This window comes from Malania oleifera, chromosome 10, assembly GCF_029873635.1.
Source record: "Malania oleifera isolate guangnan ecotype guangnan chromosome 10, ASM2987363v1, whole genome shotgun sequence".
Taxonomy (NCBI): domain Eukaryota; kingdom Viridiplantae; phylum Streptophyta; class Magnoliopsida; order Santalales; family Ximeniaceae; genus Malania; species Malania oleifera.
Genome location: NC_080426.1, coordinates 10,441,815 through 10,465,153, shown reverse-complemented (window position 1 = coordinate 10,465,153; position 23,339 = coordinate 10,441,815). Strand labels below are relative to the sequence as shown.

Genomic DNA, 23,339 nt, shown 5'->3' with positions numbered 1-23,339 from the left:
TGGAATGGTTGTTTGGGAGGATGTTTGCTAGCTCCAATTTCTCGAGCTCTGATTCCCACCACAGGCTGACGTCTTGTTGGTCTAGTAACACATCAAACGAGCTTCAAAAGATATAAACTCATATATTTGGAGCTAGAGTTAGGTCTAGCTGCGGGGCTCAACATGAAGGAAGAATAAGAAGCAATTTTCCATGGCAACCATGGATTTATTATATTGCGCGAGTTTGGAGAGGGTTGTCGGAGCGTAGACAACCTTATCCCTTTTTTTGTGCTGTTGATTTCTTTGAATTCAAACTCGGCAAACCAATCACAGGGGAACTGTTTATAACGTATATACATATTATGTACAATATAACATATTACTCATAAATATAAAATTGTTAACTCCTAAGCTAGCATGTCAAAAAAAAAAAAAAGGAACTTGAGTCGGGAGGTAGCTTGAACTCGAATAGGCCCATTTGAGTCTTGAGTTGAAGTAGATAATGCACCAACTACACTGATCACCTATTATCCCTTGCAATATCCCCTTTAAGGATTAAATCCACAAGAGAAACATTGTTTAAATTAGTAATGAAAAGGTTGAACTTGAAGCATAACTTTCTACCAAAATCCAAATAATATAAAATAGAATATAACAAAACAAAAAATGGGTGTCTAGAATCCTCCATGCTTAGTGTTACGGGTTGACTATTTTCACATTTTTGTGAAAGGACCGTGTGACGTTAGTTAAAACACTCTTTCTTAACTAGCCAACCGATTGTTTACCACAATTCATCCAAGAAACACTTTCATTAACATTCAATCAAATAACATCGGAAGCAGTAGACAATTATGAAAGTAGTGGCAAGCAAATAGTAAACATTGAAGCAACGCAATTCATTAATAACACCTCCGTTGACATTGTGTATTTAGTGAGGGAGGCAAGTAGACTAAACACTTTGACAATAGCTAGTGAGTTTGACAAGATTGTTGAGCACTCATCCTCCCCTAAAAAGCTTTACATGCAATTCTCATCTTGGTACTAGGAAACATTAAAGTAACCGATGAGTCATGTTGCCTTATTTGGCATACATAGAAACTACTAGTAGGAAATAAACCTACACTAGTATTTACATAATGGAAACCCATCCCCCACGCACGAGACAAGCGGTCACAGGCAAGCATAATGCCTTGAACAAGTTAGGCTCGTGACGCTTCCCCCACTTATGCGGTTGACGTCCTCGTAGAATTTGATGCTAGGTACACTTCAACTTTTTCCACGAACGATTGCATATATTCCATAGAAATCCAGTCAATTTCTTCATCACGAAGGCCTTTACACTTCACGAAGAACTCTTGCCGCTTCTTCCTTGAGGATATAAACTCTGTCTGCAATGATATCTTCAACTTCACGTCTGTTAGGTTGCACTGTCTTGAACTCTGCTCTGTTTTACTGACTTTTGCTCGAATCGTTGGTGTTGGCGTTGAACGACTTAAGGCAGTTGACGTGAAACATATGATGCACTTTCATCCAGTTGAAGTGCTGCGGTCTTCCCCCTTGATCTACCTACTTCTTTATCTGCTTAGAAGCTTTCTCCTGATAGGCTCGAGCAATCTCTGCATCATGTCTCCATTCTATGGTGAAGATGTACGCCTTGAGACTCTTTCCTCTATACGGCTCATCCACTATGTGGGGTAATAGCGACTGTTGGCCAGTAACAAGCTCAAAAGGGCTTTTATTGGTTATTGAGCTCCTTTGGGCATTGAAATAGAACTAAGCCAGATCAAGTAGTTGCACCCAATTCTTCTGGTTGTCATTGACGAAATGATGCAAGTACTCTTCTAGTAGCCTATTGAATCTCTCCGTCTGTCTGTCTGTCAATGGAAACTTGAAGAGAATTCACATTGTGAACTGAGGATTCTGAAAAGTATTTTCTAGAATTTGCCGGTGAATCTTGAGTCTCGGTCACTAACAGTGTCTTGGGAACACCCCAATATTTCACAATTTTCTTAAAGAACAATTGTGTTGTCTCCTCTTTCGAACAGTATTTTGGTACGGCTATGAACGTACCATACTCTGAAAACCTATCTATAACCACAACCTTGCATCTCCAACTCTAGGTAGGTTGGTGATGAAGTCCAGTGAGACACTTTCCCAGAATTTGGATAGTACTGTGTTGTTCTTTGTCAGGGATACACAGCGGAAGCACACAATCACACACAAAAGAATCAACAACCACTAATGCAATCACTTGATGATGAAATATACTCAAGAAACAAACATTCAGTAATAAGAAACACCTCTGCATTTTGTATGAAACCGTTGACGGTTAGAGCCCAAACCCTTGACGATGATCCCTCTACCTGCAGCCTCCTCTTATGCTCTTGCTCCTCACTTCACATAGCTTTCCTCGGCGCATGTGCTTCCGCTCAAAATATGAGCCATATCCCTATCAATCTCCACCTTAGCAAATATTCACCACTTAGGAAATTCAAAAGCATAACTGCTGCACCACCCGGGACAGTAGATTGGGTTTGTCTCCCGTCTAGAACTTGGAGACATTGATCAAGTCCAAGCAATGCTTGAACTTGTCCATTCTGATCGGCTTCGTCAAACGTATATCAGCCGCATTGTCAAACGTATGAACCTTCTCAAGAAGATGTTCCCTGGAAGCAATTAGTTCCTTGACCCTGTGATACCGCAGATCAATGTGCTTCGTCCTCGCATGGTACACTTGATTCTTCACCAAGTAAATGACACTTTGATTATCACACTGTAGTCGAACTCCACCTTACTGGACACCCAGCTCTCCGACCAACCCCATAAGCCACAACGCTTCCTTGGTAGCCTTAGCCACTGCCATTTACTCCAACTCAGTAGTAGACAAAGCTACAAATGACTATACCATAAACCTCTAATAAATAGGTCTCCCCACAAGCGTAAATACGTACCCTGTGGTAGACCTCTTGTGATTCAGGTCTCCTGCATAGTCAACATCCACGTACCCTACTATCGACAGATCACTCTGTTGTGCACTGAACACTATGTCATATCCAGTCGTACCCTATAAGTACCTGAGAATCCATTTCACAGCATCCTAGTGCTGTTGACCCAGATTCAAGAAGAATTTGCTCATCATGCTGACAACATGTGTCAGGTTCGGTCTCATACACACCATGACATACATCAGACACCCCACTGTGCTAGCACAAAGGGACCGTCGACATATCACGAACCTCCTTGTATGTCATTGGGCATTGGGCTGTAGACAACCTAAAAAGAATCACCAAAGTTGTGCTCACCATCTTAGCATCAGCCATGCTAAACCTCTCCAGCACCTTCTTCACATAGCACCCCCTAAGATAACAGTTTCCTTGCAGCTCTGTCCCTACGAATCTCCATGCCAAATACCCTCTTGGTTGCACCTAAGAATTTCATGTCAAACTCTTTTCCCAACAGAGTCTTTAACTGATTCACCTCGGTCATGTTTTTAGTAGCAATCAACATATCGTCAACATACAAAAGAAATATGAGAGACCTATCCACAAGTTTTCTCACACATACGCAGCAATCGTACTAACACCTTCTGTAGCCAATATGGGTCATATAGGCGTCAAACCTTTTGTACCATTGCCTCGGAGACTGCTTTAGCCCTTATAATGATTTCTTTAGTTTGTAGACTAAGTGCTTCTATCTAGATTAGCTAAACCCTTCTAGATGTGTCATATAAATCAGCTCATTCAGATCAGCATAGAGAAACGCCGTCTTTATGTCCATTTGCTTGAGATGCATATCATGTTGCGCCACCAGTCCCAACACTACTCTTATGGAAGTGTGTATGACCATAGGGAAGAAAATTTCATCTTAATCTACTCCCTTCCTTTATGAGTATCCTTATCTACCAAGCGAGTCTTGTACTTCTTTCTTTTCATTTTTGAAACTACTTCCTTCTTCCTTTATACCCACTTGCATCCAAGTGCTTGCTTCCTAGCTGGAAGTTCCACTAAGTCCCACGTCTGGTTCTTATGCAACGACTCCATCTCCTTCACCATAGCACTTATCCAACTACCCTTCTCCTGGCTGTGAACGACCTACTGAAAGGTAGTGGGATCCTTGCTCCTGGTGATAAGCGCATAAGACACCAGATCGTCAAAATAGTAATTTGGGGGGGGGGGTGGCTTAACGACGCGTTTGGGTTTGTTTATAGCTATGCCACGATGCAGCTATTAGTAATTTGAGCTAGAACTCCCTGTGTCATTTCCACCCTGAGTTTCTGACTCCACCTACACTGTTGGCTAATCTCTTCACCTAAGACTCCTTGCATGTCTACTCTGAGTCTCCAACTCCACCTGAATCACATGCTCGTTGCTACTGCGATTTTTTGGTATCTATTTCTCTATTTCTTCCTAAGTACGCCACAACATGACTTTCTCATCGAAAACCACGTCCCTACTGATTACCACCTTATTTGCCACTAGATCTCATAGCTTGAACCCTTTCACGCCTTTTTGATTACCTAGAAAGATGCACCATCTAAACTTCGCCTCAAGCTTAGATCTCTCCTCACCAGGGATGTGCGCATAGGCCGGAAACCCAAATACTCAAAGTCCAAAGTAGTCTATATTTTCTCCTATCCACACCTCAGAAATATTCCCATTTTGTGATGCCCTTGAAGATCTCTTTACCGAGAAACACACCATACTAATCGCCTCGGCCCAGAAATTCATGGCGAGCCTAACCTACAACTTGAGGCACCGAGCCTTTTCAGCCAAGGTTCGGTTCATCATCTCCGCCGCACCATTTTGCTGTGGTGTCTGGCGTACACTAAAATGTCTCCTTATGCCCTATTGCTCGCAGAACTCTTTGAATCCCAAGTTTGTGTACTTAGTCCCATTGTCTATCTTGAGGAATTTGGTCTTTCTCGCAGACTGGTTTTCCACATCATCTTTTCACAATTTAAACTTGGCAAACATCTCTGACTTGTGACGCATGAAGTAAACCCAGACCTTTCATGAGTAGTCGTTGATAAAATTCATAAAACACACATGTACCCCTCGTGATGTCACTTTCACCGGTCCCCAAATGTCCGAATGAATGTAGTCTAGTACTCCCTCTGTCTTGTGCATGACTGCCATGAAGTGAACCCGGTTCTGCTTCCTAAGCATGTAGTACTTGTAGAACTCTAGCTTACATGATTTTACCCCCTCCAGAAGATTCCTCTTGTGAAGTTCCTTCATCCCACACTCACCCGTATGCCCTAGATGCATATGCCATAAAAAAGTACTGTTAGACTCAGACTCTTCGTGTAATAACCCCAAAAAGGGATATAGAAGATTAGTGGAGTGATTCCAAAATAATAATAATAATAATAATAATAATAAATTAATTAATTAATTAATCAGATTTTAAAAAAAAGAAAAGAAAAAAAATTAATTAAAATTTATTTTTATTTTTATTAATTAAATATATTATTATTAATTAAATATATTATTATTATTATTATTATTATTATTATTATTATTATTATATCATATCCTGAAGCTTCTAGCTTCAAGATTTCATTCATTCATTCTTCTTCTTCTTCTTCTTCTTTTATTTTCTTCTTCCTGCACGCACAGACACATACACACACACACACACACACACACTCTCTCTCTCTCTCTCTCTCTCTCTCTCTCTCTCTCTCTCTCTCTCTCCTCGATTTAGTGGCCGATTTTCGTCCGATCGAAAATCGGAAGATACCGCTGGACTCCATTCTCCGCTGTCGTCAATTCTACTGGAGCGGATCAGTGGTAGGAGCGGCGTAGACGTATCTCCTGGGGTAAGCCAGTTTCTCCTTTTTCTTTAATTTCTTACAAAATATAAGTTCAATCGATGAACGAACACTACCACGAGAATTTAGGGATGATTCTTTACAGGTCTAACAGGACAGAATTCTCGTGGGGTCGACGTGGGCAAAACCCCAAATTTGGGGTACGAGGGGTTATTAAGGGGTTTATTTTTAATTAATTAGTATTAATTTATAAATTCTAAAATATTGAGCATCTGGGGTTAAAGTAGGATTTCTGAAATTTAGTGCCCGGGCGAGCGCCGCGGGTGTAATTTTGGGACTCGCAGGTAAAATTTAGAAAATTAAGTGGGGTTGTTAAATGTAAGTTTAAATATTAATTTGAGGTATATGGAGCCTAAGGAAGTTTAGATGAGTATTATTTTGGAGAAATAGATTAATTAATTTGGAGAAAATGCAAATTGTAGGAGTTAAATATCAGGCGCCAAGGGCGTAGGATCTGGGTGTTAATGAGACTCTCAGTAAGCCAGGTAAGGGGAATAAATTATAACAGTATTTTTAGAATTACTGTTTAAATTAATATGTGAAAATGAGCATATGACATTTTCCCTAAATATGATTAAGATATAAATATTAGATAAATTGTGTGGCATGTGAGTAATATTAAATTGTTAAAATATTAAATGAAAACTGTGTGGTATGTGACTTATATTATAAAATGTGGAATATAATGATGTCTATTTTCTGAGAAAATATTGAAACGAGAATGATTGATGTGATATTTATACGCGAGTGGAAATTATTTGCATGAAAAATGAGTTTGTACAAATTACTGATATGAGTATTTTGAGAAATGTGGAAATATGTGAAATATGATATATATTATTATGAGATAATAAAAGTGCATAGAAAATGATGAGAATATTTACAATGTACTGAATTGAAATATACTTGAAATATGATTGATGATATGTCAATACCACACAATAATCGTGGGTGGGTGGTATTCCTTTCCTACTGATGCCGTTGGGGAGGTATGCTCAGTAGGGAAATTGTGTGTATGAAGTTCCTACTGATGCCGTTGGGGAGGTATGCTCAGTATGGAAATTGTGTTATGAAGTTCATTGTGTTATGAAGTTCCTACTGATGCCGTTGGGGAGGTATGCTTAGTATGGAAATTGTGTTATGAAGTTCCTACTGATGCCGTTGGGGAGGTATGTTCAGTATGGAAATTGTGTGTGAAGTTCTTACTAATGCCGTTGGGGAGGTATGCTCAGTATGAAAATTGTGTGTGAAGTCCCTACTGATGCTGTTGGGGAGGTATGCTCAGTATGGAGACTATGTGTGTATGTGAAGTCCCTACTGATGCCGTTGGGGAGGTATGCTCAGTATGGAGACTGTGTGTATGTGTGAGATTCCTACTGATGTCGTTGGGGAGGTATGCTGAGTATGGAAACCGTGACTATGTTGAAAATGAGAATTATGTGATCTAATGTATTATGTAAAGTACATAAATCTGAATTTATGTATACATATATATGTAATGAGTTAAAATGGGAAATGATTATGAGAAATGAAAGAGTGTGTGTTTTATAAAATAAATAATTGAGGCGAAGTGAAACTCTCCGCCTGAGGGCTTACTGAGTAAGGTGAGTGCCCTGATAGGTATCAGATGTAGCCATTCCTGACCGCATAACGTGTTAGGGCAGAGGGAAGCTACATGTATTGTAACGACCCGAATAAAATGGAATTTAAATAATAAAGAGGAAGGGAAATGGAAAACAGTAACAGAAGGAGGAGGTATGCTTCGCGTTCATCGACGACATTGTACTTTGAAAGGAATAACCAAGGGGATTAATAAAGAATTCGTCGATGAATACAGCGAATTCTCTTATACCCTCATTGATGAATACAGGGGATTCGTCGATGAGGGCATAAGAAAATTCGTCAATGAATACAGGGGATTTGTTGACGAAGAAATACCGGAAGAGGTTTGAGCCGACTGAATCGTCGATGAGGACTAAATTTCATCGACAAGGACTGAATTTCATCGACGAATTTATTAAAGGATTCGTCGACGAATGACGTGGCTCGTCGACGAATCCTCTATTCTATAAATATCAAAATCTGGATTTTATCTTCATTATTAAGTTAACTCTCTCCTCTCTCTCTCTCTCCCCTTCAGTTCTCTCTCTCTCTCTCTCTCTCTCTCTCTCTCTCTCTCTCTTCGATTTCGGGCTAAATTTACACCGAATCAACAGTTTGAAGCCACCACGACGCTCCTAGAGAAGTTCTTTCCAAATCTGCCGGAGCGGATCGTTGGTGAAAGTAAGTTGGAAATCATTCCTGAGTTGAGGTAAGACTTTTAAAGCCAAATTTTGTCTTACAATAGTTATAGGAAATGATATACAAGTGAAAATACTGAAGTTTAATACTGGGAGTTTTCATTTTCAGGGTATTGGTCAGGAAATCCTACGGGTGTTAGACTAAAATATTTTGGGGGTTTTCTCAGTAGCCAGGTAAGAGGATAAATTAAGTTAGTTCTTTTTAAGAAAATGTATGTATATATATAGCATTTGATTTCTAGAAAGTAAGTATGTTTATATATATATATATATATATATATATATATATATATATGATTTATATTTGGAAAAATACTGTTAAAATGATGGTATGATGAATATGCGAAAAATCTGTTAGTGTTGCATGAGTATAAAATGTTATGAAATACTGTTTTCTGGAATGGGATTATGATATGGTTTTTTATAATGGGAAAACCGGCGTACGGGCTGAGATTTTTATATATGTTTGCCGACGTATGAGTCATGCTATGATGTGATTTGCCAGTGTATGAGCTGTGTTATGATGTGATTTGCCAGCGTACAGGCTGTGGTATGATATGTTTGCCGGCGTACAGGTCGTGCTATGATGTGATTTGCCAGCGTACGGGCTGTGCTATGATATGTTTGTTGGCGTACGGGTCGTGCTATGATGTGATTTGCCAGTGTATGAGCTGTGCTATGATTTGCCGGCGTATGGGCCGAGCTATGATAAAATGTGTAATACCGGCGTACGGGCCGATGATTTTCATAATATACGTATATATGCAAAATGATATGATTGATGTGAAAATTAATGATATGAAATATCCATGTATCATAGTTTCAATATATGTTATATGGTATCAGAACTTGGTTGGCTTGGTCTAGGCTAGCACTTGTATGGTACCCTTGCTATGTGTTCATGATCTTCGTGATCATGATATTTGTGTTAACGCCGTTGCACGAAGTGGTGTAAGATTGGATGGTCGATGTGGTTTTTAAGAAGTGTGTGATCGCCCTTAGTGTACAGACTAGGTCAGGTAGACCCATCATACTTACAGACTGTACTTTTGACTTGGTAGTGGTCGGCCAACCATTGTCAGGTCCCGCCTTTGGGCCACACAACCCAGTCATGTGGAGGTACTACATGACAACAGCCAGCTAACCTACCAGGTATGTTTTTATGTTATTATTATTATATGAGATGAGATATGTTTATGAAAATGCAATATGTTCTACCATGATTTGATATATATATATATATATATATATATATGTTTTCCCAGATTTGACAAAACAGTTATTGTAACGACCTGCTTATTAAATTGATTTTTTTTCCCTAATAGCAAATAACATACTCTGATACCATGATATTAACCTAAACAGCAGGAAGCAAAATCATACAAACATAACCATTATATATAATTCAAAATCAATACCAGAGTACTACTGTGTTTCCCAAAATATACACATATAACTGTTTTTCAATAATTCCCTCAACTATACTGGGATATACAAAAATGCTCCCAAAAATGATACTCACTCTTTGACAGGGCACTACAGACGCCTCTCTATTTGTGAGCCTGATCTGCTCGCCTACCTGGATCACCTAAAAAATATTTCAACATTGGGATGAGCCAACGCTCAGTAAGAAGAAATATGCTATTACTAGTGTGTGGCAAATGAGTTACTATATATATCATGAAATCTGTTTCATATAAACATGAATAACTGAGTACAAAAGTACATCACAAATAATAAAGTACACCACCCTTTTTTCCCTATTGCTTGACATATCAGTATTATGGTTATAATTCAAAATACTTCTAGTGTATATAGTAGGATCCCCGTTTCTGTAAATCAATACGTAAGTAATAATAACTGAAACTGTTCCCTGTGACTATCTGTGTCATGATATGCCCCTCATGACGAGGTTGTGCTGCCCATAGGCTGGATTTACCCTAACTGGTCAAGTAAGAATAAATCACTAAACTCCGTCAGTTGACCTACCCACCTCAACCCATATCTGGATGGGGAGCCTAACCTCTTCAAGGGCCTAGGTGGTCGACTTTACCACGTATATCTGAATAGGTGGTTGCACTCGTAAAGTAACATAGTATCTATAGCAACGGTACCGTGCTCTGTAACTGCAAGTCCAACAGGGTCTGATATCATATAATATATTTCTATACATAACTAACTGATTTACCATGATTCTGAAGTATTGAAATAACCATGATGCTGCATAACATACTGAAATCTGAATAATCATAACATGAAACTGCATATTCGTAATACTAGAATTTGTATAATCATGGTACTGAGATTCATAAAATCATGGTACTAAAATATCATAAAATCATGGTACTGAAATCCGTAAGATCATGATATTGAAGTTCGTATAACCATAATACTGAAATTCATAAAATCAAGAGCCCCAGATAGGAGAGCGGAAAAAGCCTTGTTGAACTAGAGCTGTTGTCTGCCCTTTTTTAAGGGTAAGTTTTAGTAGGGACAGTGGATTTTTGAGGGAAGTGTCCCTAGATTTTGTTTCTTTTGGGATGTATATACTGAAATACAGTGGACGTAGTGACTCTGGTATTTGTAGTAATGTGATGGATGTTTTGTAATTACAATATTGTGATTATATGTTTCCTGCTGCTTAGGTTTCTGTGTTGTGTTTTGATTTATCCCTGGTACCCACGGGTCCAAATGTATTATGATCTACTGAGCTGGGATTTGTGATATTAATTTCATAAAAAAAAAATATGGAAATTAAGCAGGTCGTCACATGTATGGGCGACCTTCCCTATTCTCAGGAACTTCGTGGTAAATATGTGTTGAAAATTATTGAATTTAAAAAATAATTTTAAAGCTTATAAAAGCTTGTGTTGTATATCTATATGATTATAAAAATGTATATATCAGTGTATTTTCTCAGATGAGACGATGGTTTAAAAAGTAAAGTGTATTACAACTGAACTCATATGGCCGCACACTGTAAATAATTTATTCCGTCTTACTGAGATGTGTCTCACCCAAATTATCTAAATTTTTTAGGGAGCGGGGATAGACTAGGAGGTAGAGCTCCGTGATCATAGGGACCTGGGATCCTGACACACAGGGTGAGTTTTTGGATTAGGGGGGGTGTAATTTCCTCTAGAGTTGAGTAGTTTTTGGATTTGTGATAATGATGTATATGTGTGTATGTGGATACTTTGGATATTGTATTCTGAATGATATAAATACATTGTCTTCCGCTACTAGGTTGTAATAATGAAATAAATGACTTTTTACCCGATACCCAATGCTGGTTGGGTCGTGCGAATGTTAGTAAGGTTGTTGACGTGGCCAATTTGTAAATGTTATTGATGACGTGTAAATTATTTACGTATTATTGTTTATGAAAAAAAAAAAAGATTGTACGAAAATCGGGGCATCACAGTTCAGCTGTAGCTCCACCTATAACTGTGGTACCTAACAGTGTATATATATATTACTCGACACTCTCTTCCCCTTCATCAAGGTCAGAACTTTCTTACTCACCTTCATTACCCCACCTTCGTACTTGTAATTGAACCTGTTACAATCCAAGGTGCCTAACGAAATCAGATTCTTCCTTAACTTTGGTATGTGCCTAACATCACACAATGTCCTCACCATACCATCGTACATTCTAATTATGATATTCCTTATCCCGATCACTTTGCATGCAACAACGCCTCATCAGAATGGAACAAGAACTAACTAATATGTACGTAGTGAACCAATCCTTATTGGGCGCCATATGATATGAACATGCCGAGTCCAAAATCCAAGAATCTGCGAACTCATCCAACCCCGATGAAACCGAGAGCTTATCACTGTCACTACTCCCAAAGTCTCCTTCTTCAACTATATTCACTGTTGTTGATGAACCTTCTTTGCTTTCAGCAACTCCCTTCCTCCTCTCTAAACACTTGGATTTTATGCGCCCTATTTTCCCACATTTAAAAACACCGCACGTCCTTCTTCTTCCTGGAGTTGGACTGAGCCTTATGGCTGCTTGATCCACCCCAAATATCACTCCTCCCACGATCTTGATTCAGCTTCGTCACGAGCCCTTCAACATGTGAACCCTCATTGCTGGCCTTCTTCCTTTGGTGGAACCCCAACTCCAGGGTTTCTTTTCCTTAAGTCAGCGTCGTAACTAGGTTTTCGTATGTAGGAGATGTTGGTAGGGAATTCAGTAGCATCAATGTTTTATCCTCTTCCTTGAACTTCACATCAATGCGCTTCAGATCACTAATGATTTGATTGAAAGTGTTGATGTGCTGAGTTACGTCCGAACCCTCCACCATCTTAAGCCAATAAAGCTTTTACTTAAGATACAACTTATTTGTAAGCGACTTGGACATGTATTGTAAAGACCCAAAAAATAGTAATAATAAAAAATAGTAATAAAAAGAGAAATTTGGTTTGGTGCAAGACCAAATTGTCGACGGTTTGAGAGAGTCTCAGGAAAATCATCGACGATTTTAGCAAGCTTAGGAAAACCGTTGATAGTTTTGATTTACCGAGGGTCATTAAAGGTAAATATGTAGTAAAACGGTTTGATTAAACACCAAATCATTGAAGGTTTTAGGAAAACCGTCAACGATTCTGGCCAGGGTTACCAACTTGTAAATAGGTTTTAAGTCATTTTTTTAAGAAACTCTCTCTCTCTCTCTCTCTCTCTCTCTCTCCTCTCTCTCTCTCCCTCTCTCTCTCTGTCTCTAGGGCTGTGACACTCACTCACTCACTCTCTCTCTCCTCAATTTCTCTCAAATCTTCATTCAAATTAGTAGATAAACACCATTTCAGGATCCCAATTTTGATCCTCTGTAGTTCAACCGGAGTGGAGTTGCTGTTTAGGCATCCTAGGCACCACTCCAGGAATAAGGTAAGGGGAATAGATTATGTTAAGTATTTTTAGAAATTCAACCGATTAAAAAGAAGTAAATGATTACCGAAGTATTATATGTATGGTTTTTCAAAATAATTAGGCATGAGAATAATTATTATTGTGACGACTTGCTTAATTTCCATATATTTTTTTTTACAATAAATACAAAATCACAAAGCTTGGCAGATCATAGCCCACCTGGACCCGTGGGTACTAGGGATGTATCAGAACATATAGTAGAAGCCTAAGCAGCAGGAAACATACAATCATATACATCTCATTATACCATACATCACAATACCAGAGTTACTACAATCACTATGTATATATACACAACACTCAAACCAAAAAGATGTCTTAAGGTCATTTCCACAAAATACAACCGACCCTATCAAAATACTTACTCTTCTGGAAGGGCAGATCTACCGTACTAGATCAGCGGGGCTTTCCCGCTCTCCTATTAGGGGCTCTTGAAATATTTATAAAATTTTGGGGTGAAACACCTCTCAGTAAGGGAAATAAACTAATACCAGTGTGTGACAACATGAGTATTCCGTGTTATACATATACTATACAGAACATATTCAGTAACTGTTTTGTCAAATATGGGAAAACATATATATCATCAAAACATGGCAGAACATATTGCATTTTCATAAACATATTTCATCTCATATAATAATAATACAAAAAACATTCTTGGTAGGTTAGCTGGCTGTTGTTATGTATTACCCCCACATGACTGGGTTGTATGGTCCGAAGGCGAGACCTGACAATGGTTGGTGAAATGAAGAATAGCTTCCCAATAGGGGGGGGGGTGAATTGGAAATATTTTAATTTAATTTGATTTTTAAGTTTTCTAATTTTAATAACCCAGCAAAATACAATATATAACAACAATTAAGAAAACTGGAATTTAAAATAATAATTCAATCAATGTAATCAATCAATCAATAACATTTAGGCTTCCGTTGCTTTCTCTATAGCCTTTGATTATTCACTTTACTTGATTAAGATTTCCGCAAATTAATCAACGTACTCCCCTTTTGGGTTTCCGCAAAAGATTAATCAAAACGTACTTTCTATTGATCAAGAACTTAATTTAAATCCTGCAACCTGCACTCATAAATTTTATAACAAAAGCGAATAAAGTATGTAAATTAAAGTAGAGAGAAGGAGACAAGAGTTTTTACGAGGTTCGGCTTCAACACAGCCTACGTCCTCGCCTTTAGCAAAAACACCAAAGGATTTCACTATCTCAGTTCCTTTACCTGGTGGAACAATACCAACTTACAATGCACTCCTTCAATTAGGCTAGAGCCCGCCTCTCCAAATAACAACCCCTTATTTGGTTCAACGATTCAACAACTCAGAATCGTTTAAGAAAGATAACGAAGGAATATGTGTACAAAAGAGAACTCTCACAATAGAGTGAATTAATATACCAATCAGCTCACTTTATACCTCAAAGTAATTTAAATATAAGAAATTTCAAGCTCAATTACTTGGTATGGATTGTCAAATAATTTTCCAAAGAACATAAAAATTAATCGTTGGAAAACTTAATTTCAGAATGTAAATCGATTTCAAATTAGAGAGTTTATCTTAAAAGAATTTCAGATCCTTTGAAAACAAAATTTTGAAAACTTGAAGATTAGTTGATCTAAAACCTTTAAAAAAAAAACTTACTTTGATCTAAAAGCCTTTGAATATCTCTAGATCAGAAAAGTTGTTGAAAAGCACTTGATCTGGAAACTTTAGAGGATTTCTCAATTTCAAAATTCTTTTGAATATTTCATCAAAGTTCTTTCTCTCTTTCTTTGTACTTTCTTTTCTCTAATTTAAAATGTTTGAGATTAGAACTATTTATAGAGTTTTTTGAAATCATCCATTACTCCCAAAGATTCCTAAAATTCATTTCCAAATATTTTGAAATAAATATGTTTAAAAACATGGTTTTAAAAATCTTCTCTTTTTAAGCCCTTTTTATTTATTAAAAAAAATACTTTTTAGAGTATATGTGTTTAAAAAAATATTTTTGATTTTTCAAATATTTTGAAATAAATATGTTTAAAAACTTCATTATTTCAAAAAAATTTCTTTTCTTAAACCCTTCCTTTTTATGGATTTAAGAAATATTCTTTAGAGTATATATATAAAAACATATTTTTGAATTTTTATGAGCTTCAAATTTCTTTATACTTAAGATTTACTTTGAAGTACTTACATTTAAGAATATCCTTAAAAGTATAATCTAGTCTTCAAAACTTGTACTTCCACCATCTTTGTAGTTGCATTCTTTTCTTTGAGGTTTTCACAATATGACTTCATTCTTCATGCTCTTTGTAATCCATGAACTTTCTTATACACTTGAGCTCTGTTATTTTCCTGAACACTTTTACTTGAAACATATTAAATATATCATTTGATTTGTTATCATCAAAATAAGAATTGTAAGCCTTATTAGGCCAACAGTTGGCCGATCACTACCAAGTCAAAAGTATAGTCTGTAAGTCTGATGGGTCTGCCTAACTTGGTCCGTACATTAGGGGCGCTCACACACTTCTTAAAACCATATCGACCATCCAATCTCACACCACTCTGTACAGCGGCGTTAACACAAATATCATGATCACGAAGACCATGAACACATAGTAACGGTACCGTACAAGTGCTAGTCTAGACCAAGCCAATCAAGTTCTGATATCATATAACATATACTAAAACTGTGATACATGAATATTTCATATCATTAATTATCAAATCAATTATATCATTTTGCATATATACGTATATCATGAAAATCATCGGCCCATACGCCAGTATTACACATTTTATCATAGCTCGGCCCGTACGCCAGCAAATCATATCATAGCATAGCCCGTACGCTGGCAAATCATTTCCTTAGCTCGGCCCGTACATTGGAAAATCATACACATAGCACAACTCGTACGCTGACAAATCATATCCATGGCACAACCCGTACGCTGGAAAATCATACACATAGCTCGACCCGTACGCCGGCAAACTTATATATAAAAATCTCGGTCTGTACGCCGATTTTCCATTATAAAAATCTATATATTAATCACATTTCCAGAAAACAGTATTTCATAACAATTTCTACTCATGCCACACTGAACAGGTTTTTCATATATTCAACATACCATCATTTTCAACAGTGTTTTCTCAAATATAAATCATATAAATGGACATATTTACTTTCCTGAAATCAAATGCTATATATATACATACATTTTCTTAAAAGGAACTAGCTTAGTTTATCCCCTTACCTGATTCTTGAAAAGCCCCTAAGAAAATCTGTCCCGCACCCGTAGGGTTCCCTGTTAAACACCTTGAAAATAGAATTTCTCAAAACTAAAGTTCAGTATTTTTACATGTATATCACTTCCTACAACTGTTAATTAACCAAATACTGAGTAGAAAGTCTTACCCTGGATTTGGGATGGTTTCCAACTCAGCCCCACCGATGATCCGCTCCGACAAACTTGCAGAAAACTTTCCCAGGAGTGTCCTGGTGGCTTCAGATCGTCTAACCGGCAGAATCCGACCCAAAATAGGAGAAAGAAGGAGAAAGGACCGAAGGATGAGAGAGAGAGAGAGAGAGAAAGAGAGAGAGGGTTTATGCGTTGATTTTCCATAAAAAAATCTGAGTTTTTCACTATTTATAGGGCTGGATTCGTTGACGAGCCACGTCATCTCGTTGACGAGTCCTTCAATAATTTCGTCAAAGAAACCCACTCCTTGTCGACAAAATTCAGACTGCCCCACAACCCCTCTCGGCATTTCCTCGTTGACGAGGCACGTCACCTCGTCAACGAGTCCTATAGAATTTTCGTCGACAAATCCTATCCCTGTCGACGATTTCCTATTATACCCTCGTCAACGAGTCCCCTGTATTCGTTGACGAGGAGTTCAAAAAATTTCTCGGGTTTATCCTTCCCAAAATGCAACGTTGTCGATGAAGTCGACTGCCTCCTTCTATTTCCTGTTCCCATTTCCCCTTATTTAAATACCATTATTCTTCGGGTCGTTACAATTATTATATGTATGTTTTTGGAAAATTGGGTATTTTGAGTTAAGTAAATCCTAGAAGATGATGATAAGTTTAATTCTTAGCAATATATATATATATATATATATATATATATATATATATAAATTATCACTCAAATTATGTGGCATGAGTAAGGTTATTTTTATGGTATAAATAAGCATGTTAGAATATTCTATGATGATGCATAACAATTATGATTTCATACTGATTTTAGAAAATGTTATGAATAATGTGGAATAATGAAATGATAATTCAGATGACTGTCTGCCGAGTTTAGACGACTTTATGCCGAGTTTAGACGGCTTTGCGCTGAGTTATGAAATAATAGTTTTATATAGAGATATGATATGACAGATTTATGAAAATGAGATTATGTTACAACTTCCTTCTTCCTTTATACCCACTTGCATCCAGATCAACTATTCGCGATTGCAAAGTTTCCACTGTATGGTGAAAGTCCTCTGACATTTCACCTATTAAACTTGTTTGATGCTTTAGTGATCCCATCACTTCATCAACAAGTTCCCTCAGTTGGGCCACCTTTGTAGCCACATTGTTGGTTGTTGTCTCAGCCTGTGCTTCCAGCACGCTGATTCTCTCAGCATTGGTTGGTGCCATGATCACTTACCAAAGCTTTCCCAATCCTACAATGAAGGCAATTGAATTCATATAGCAATTCACTGAGCTTTGATACAAGGTGTTACGGGCCGACTATTTTCACACATTTGTGAAAGGATTGTACGACACTAGCTAAAACAATCTTGCGTAACTAGCCAACCAATCTTTTACCACATTTCATCCATGAAACATTTTCATTAGCATTCAATCAAATAACATCAGAAGTATAAGCAATTATGAAAGCAATGACAAGCAAGCAGTAAACATTGAAGCCACACAATTCATTAACAACACCTCCGTTGACATTGTGTGTTTAGTAAGGGAGGCAAGTAGCCTAAACAAGTTGAGAATAGTTAGTGAGTTTTACAAGATTGATGAATACTCACCCTCCCCTAAAGAGCTTTACATGCAATTCTCATCCTAATACTAGGAAACATCAAAGTAACCAAGGAGTCATACTGTCTTATTTGGCATACATGGAAACTATTAGTAGAAAATAAACCTACACTAATATTTACATAATGAAAACTCATCACTCACGCACGAAACAAGTGGTCACAGGCAAACATAATGCTCTCAACAAGCTAGACTCGCGATGGCTTGACTGATCTCGTAATAGGGTTCCACAATTCTTCAATAGGTTTTGGTTGCTGCCTACCTACACCCACAACATTTGTTATTTCATCACTAAAGCATCTTCCTGGTGCTAAAGGTTTTTGGGCTCCTTCTCAATGCCTTAAAAATGGGTTATAATTAATTTGTCTCATGAAAGGCATGGAACGTCCATCATGAGGATGGTAGCTGTGGTGGGTTTTTAACACATCGTCTTAATGTATGTTCGTGGGCGTCTCTTTTTTGGCATCTTAATTATGAACTTTTTAGAATCAATTAAATCATCATTGTGATGTGTTTCTCCATTATGATGCTAATCACTATATTTTACGGTGGCAGATGGCAGATTTGCCCTTTGTCTTTTTCATTAATGAGTGACTAAGCCTTCACATAATTACCTTATAGCAAAAAGTAGAAAAAAGATATGCTGACTTTTGAGACAAGTTGCCAATCTTTACTTATAAAAATTAAATTTTTTATTTAAGTAGATATTCATGGTAAGAAATTATCTTACTCTATCTTTAAAATAGCTGATGAATTTACAGTAAAAAGTAAATAAATAATATTATATTTGCTGACTTATTAGGCCAAAATTTTCACACCCAATACTATGTTACGGTTGTGATTCATATAAAATCAAGAGTGATTATTGCTTGTATGTGGTAGGCTAATCATTTGATGCTGTAGACCCTAGAGTATTTTCTATAAATAAATATACGAACCATATAGAGTTAAGTGTTTGAGAGTATGTATTAAGATTTCAAATTTGAATTTGCATTAAATTTAGTATAATTTTAGATTATATTTATACTGTATTTAGTAGCATGTATTTCGGACTTTAGATTTGAATTTGAGTAGATTTAAACTAATTTCTATATAATTTTGTATTATATTTTATCCAAATTCAATACAAATTCTAATCCAATACCTCTCCAAACATAGGATTATTCTAAACCTACATAAATATAAATTTATGATTTAAATTTCGTACTCTTATATGCAAGATAAGACCGCCCAAATCCAATAGGGCACAAGCATATGCATGTCCTGCTTCTTAAAAAAACATCTCAGGTAGGAATAATATGACTTCAGAGCCATTACTCTTTTTTTTTTTTTGCGCGGTGGGGGGTATGAACCAAGTCAAATGCCAATCTGCCTACAATTTTTTTGTTACGGAAGAAACACATGGAAATGTAATTTGGTTATAATTCTTTTTGGAAGAAACTAGCACATGGAAAGGGGAATGAGCGTCCCACATTGACGTCTGCAAAAACACAGATTAATTAGTGCTCAACCACTACTGCCTTATGCTAACTTGACTCACAAGGCACTATGTAAGTGCTGCCCCTATGACTTCTTAACAAACAAACAAACAAACAAACAAACAAACAAACAGAACATATTAATGAGAATTCCATTTCAAATTCTACTTGAAATTAGTCCATACGCAATACAAAACTGGAGCTTCCAAACAGTAGAAATATTTGCTTAATCTGCGGCATTTCTTCCTTCCCTTAAGTGCCTTCAAATGGGTTCATTGCTGGGCATTTCTTTCGCAATTTCGACTGCGACGAAACCAGGACTAGTATTCCCTGTACTGTTGTTCTTGACAGCCATCGGTTGCTGATCCGGCAACCTCTGATCCCCGTTGGATTTAGGTGGGGATTGATCCTTGCTCTTGCCCCAAACCACTAGATACAGCCCCGAAACTATGATGATTGCTCCTATAATCCTATACGAGAATTAAATTCACCACCACTGTTAATTAGTAAATCCACAACACGCTAGCTGTAACAAATACTTCTAGCTACCTAGTTCTTACACTTCAAAATCTCTTTCCTCAACGTTACAATTAGTTAAAAAATTGAATTCTCCTGATGTCTTTTACCTTCCTAAGTACATCTGCTCAGATAAAATGAAGGAGCCCATAATCGCAACAATGACCATGCACAAAGGATTGAAAGATGTCACAAAAACAGGGCCCCTTTCCTTCATCACCGCTCCTTGAATAAAATAACCAACCCCGGAATTGATTATTCCCTGCGTCCAAACACCGTCATAATTTCCGTAAGTAAAGCAATTGTAGCAGATACAACAATTTGTTTCTAGGGAGAAGTACTCTGATAGTTTGAGCTTGAGACTTTTATTTTAGATCCAAATAGTTTGTTTGGAGTAAGAGAAATGGAGAAGGAAACTTTACTCCGTAAAGAACAGCTAGTAGTGTGGCATCCCATTTTAAGACCCAGATGGAAGCATTGCCCCTCTCCATGACAAGGGCGAGTATCGCGCCCTCCACCATGCCTGCTGAACATATCCAGGCCGAGAGGGACAGCTGCGCCGGATATGCCTTCAGCGTAATTGCCTATATATTGAAAAAAATTTACCATACTTAGAATTCGATTCAGTGCCCTTTCAATCAATCTGTTGAAAGAAGTTGAGGTTGGAATGGAATTGCGAGCGGGCTGAACTGTTAATTAGTACTGTTGCTAAAATTCCTCTCAAAACGAATATGTAATACATTTTATTAATACAAATGATGAGATTTACCTGGAGAATGAAGAAACAGGCCCAGCAGATGCAGCCAGTGGATATCATAAGAGCACCCTTGATGGGATTTTGCTGATCATGAACTGTGGAATTAGCTGAGGAAGATTGATGGTGGTGGGAAGAGCTAGTCCATGGCAAGTCAAGGACAGGTCCTCTCATCAGCGTCATGAACATAGCTCCCCCCACCGTCGCTATGGTTCCCACCACCTTTGCCTGACTGTGCAGCTTCCTAAGATTCACCTTCTCCAGTCTGCAATTATTATTCCCATCCCATCTCTTATTACAAAATTAACCCTTCGTTCTTGGAAGATGCATTTTGGGCGATGTTCCAAATAGACACGCACAAAGGTGAACCTTACATTCGCATAATTTCAATATATATGTATATATATATATATATATATATATATATATATATATATATATATATATATATATATATACATATATATTAGGCCTAATCGGAGCACATCCAAGATATGATGCTTTTAAAATTTTTGTTATGTACATACACATATACGTATAATATTAGAGAATCAATTAATATAATATACCTGCAAATCCAGGCCATTATGAAAGTTATAGCGGGAAGAATATTGCACATTGCAGCTGTGAACGTTGCTGTTGTATTCTTCATCCCCATATAGTACAAATTTTGGTCAATAACCGGCCTGCATTATACATATGGAGATTGAAAATTAATACTTGGTTGGTTTCTGATTTCTATATGTATAATATGAATGGTTGAGAGTTAATACACATGTTGTATATATTATTTTATTTGTGTTTATGTGTGAGAAAAATAAGTAGTAGGGTATGTAAAGTCATTTAAGTTTAGTTAAATCCAGTTGAAGTTTCATGTATTTAGGCAAATGACCTGTTTATTGGTATATATATGATTTGTATACATACACACAAGCTTACAAACTAGAGTTTGTGCTTGTGTTGTAGTTTATTAAACAAGTAGCTTGGTTAAGTTTAACACTACCATTAGTTGATAATTAAGCAAAAAAATAATTAATTAATTTTGTAAAATTGTTAAAGTTATATTTCACAGATGTTAATATGTAATTACTCCAATAAGCAATGTCAAAAAATAATAACATAATTACTCTAATAAGCCGAGCAACAATATCTTGATGAAGGTAGAGATGGTCATAGGTGGTCTCACTTTCCTGCACAATCACGTAATTTAAGTAATCAGAGTCTGTTATTTTTATTATAAACTTTACCGTATGTAAGAACAGGAAAAAAAGAAAAAGAATATAATAGCTACTTAACTACTCTTCTCCCCCTATTCATTTTAGTTATTATATTACGTTAGTGTGTTAACACTAGAAGAGAATTTATTATAAGTAAGTTCAATCAACTATATGATGTCTAAATATTGATGGAACATAATGTGAAATATTATCAAGGATTTATCTACCTAAAACTTAAGCTTATTAACAAAAGTTTCAAGTATAAAATTAATTTTATCTTTAAAAAAATCTGGACGACACAAGCTATGATGATATTGACTTACGTGACAGTATCTACCCAGGTTGCGAAATTCAGTTAGCTGCTGTCACATGAGTTTGTGTCATCACGACTCATATCTTTAACATATATATATATATATATATATATATATAGAGAGAGAGAGAGAGAGAGAGAGAGAGAGAGAGAGAGAGAGAGAGAGAGAGACCTATCCAGAAAGAAGGCAAAGGGAGCAATGACAGCAGCGGCAAGAGCATGGCGATAGACGACCAAGGTGTAATGGCTCATTCCCTGATTAAGAGCGAACTTACCAATTATGGCCATCCCTGAATACCCAAACTGCAGAAATATCACTCCCAAAAATGGCTTTGCTTTATCATACATCATCTCTATTTTACTACTCTCCATCTTCTACTACTACTACTACTACCCCAACTCTCTCTCTCTCTCTCTCTCTCTGCGCTGAGAACTTAAAGATGGATGAAGTGATCGATAATATGATCCACAAATTAAAGTGCCTTGGGAGCAACACATGGACTTGCTTTTATACTGATGGTTAGTTCTTATTCTCAATTATATTTGTTGTTAATTAAAATTGCCTGGACGCAAAAGCAAGCTAGCTAGGGGTAGGCTAGCAATCTCACCACGTCTTCCCCTATAAATAAATAAATAAGCAATCTAGGGACTCCACGTACGTACTAAGCGGACTCCCCCTTCTCACATTTCACATCTAAAATCTCTCTCTCTCTCTCTCTCTCTCTCATACACACACACACACACACACACACTCTTCTCTCCACCTGCTGACTGTAATTTACCCATACCGTTTAGTGGCATTGGCTATTTTATTCTTTTATTAGTGCTTCCCCCTCCAACCCCGATCCTTTAATTGCCTTAATGCCTACACATGATACTTTTAGAGAGTTTTAAATTCTACAGCCTTCATAAGAAAAGGATGCCGGGAGAAGCCTTATCTTAACAGAGTAAGCT

The 23,339-nt window shown here is 37.0% G+C and overlaps 1 protein-coding gene across 1 annotated transcript; it reads right to left on the bottom strand.

The window, feature by feature from the left end:
* Positions 1-19,509: 19,509 nt before the first annotated feature.
* Positions 19,510-22,865, bottom strand: LOC131165564 (WAT1-related protein At2g39510). Its single transcript, XM_058123487.1, has 7 exons — positions 22,558-22,865; positions 21,983-22,045; positions 21,425-21,541; positions 20,871-21,120; positions 20,524-20,685; positions 20,212-20,363; positions 19,510-20,055 (listed from the first exon to the last, which is right to left on the bottom strand). Exons 1-7 carry the CDS (start codon positions 22,755-22,757, stop codon positions 19,848-19,850), a joined length of 1,152 nt encoding a protein of 383 aa, XP_057979470.1. The 5' UTR covers positions 22,758-22,865; the 3' UTR covers positions 19,510-19,847.
* Positions 22,866-23,339: the final 474 nt, after the last annotated feature.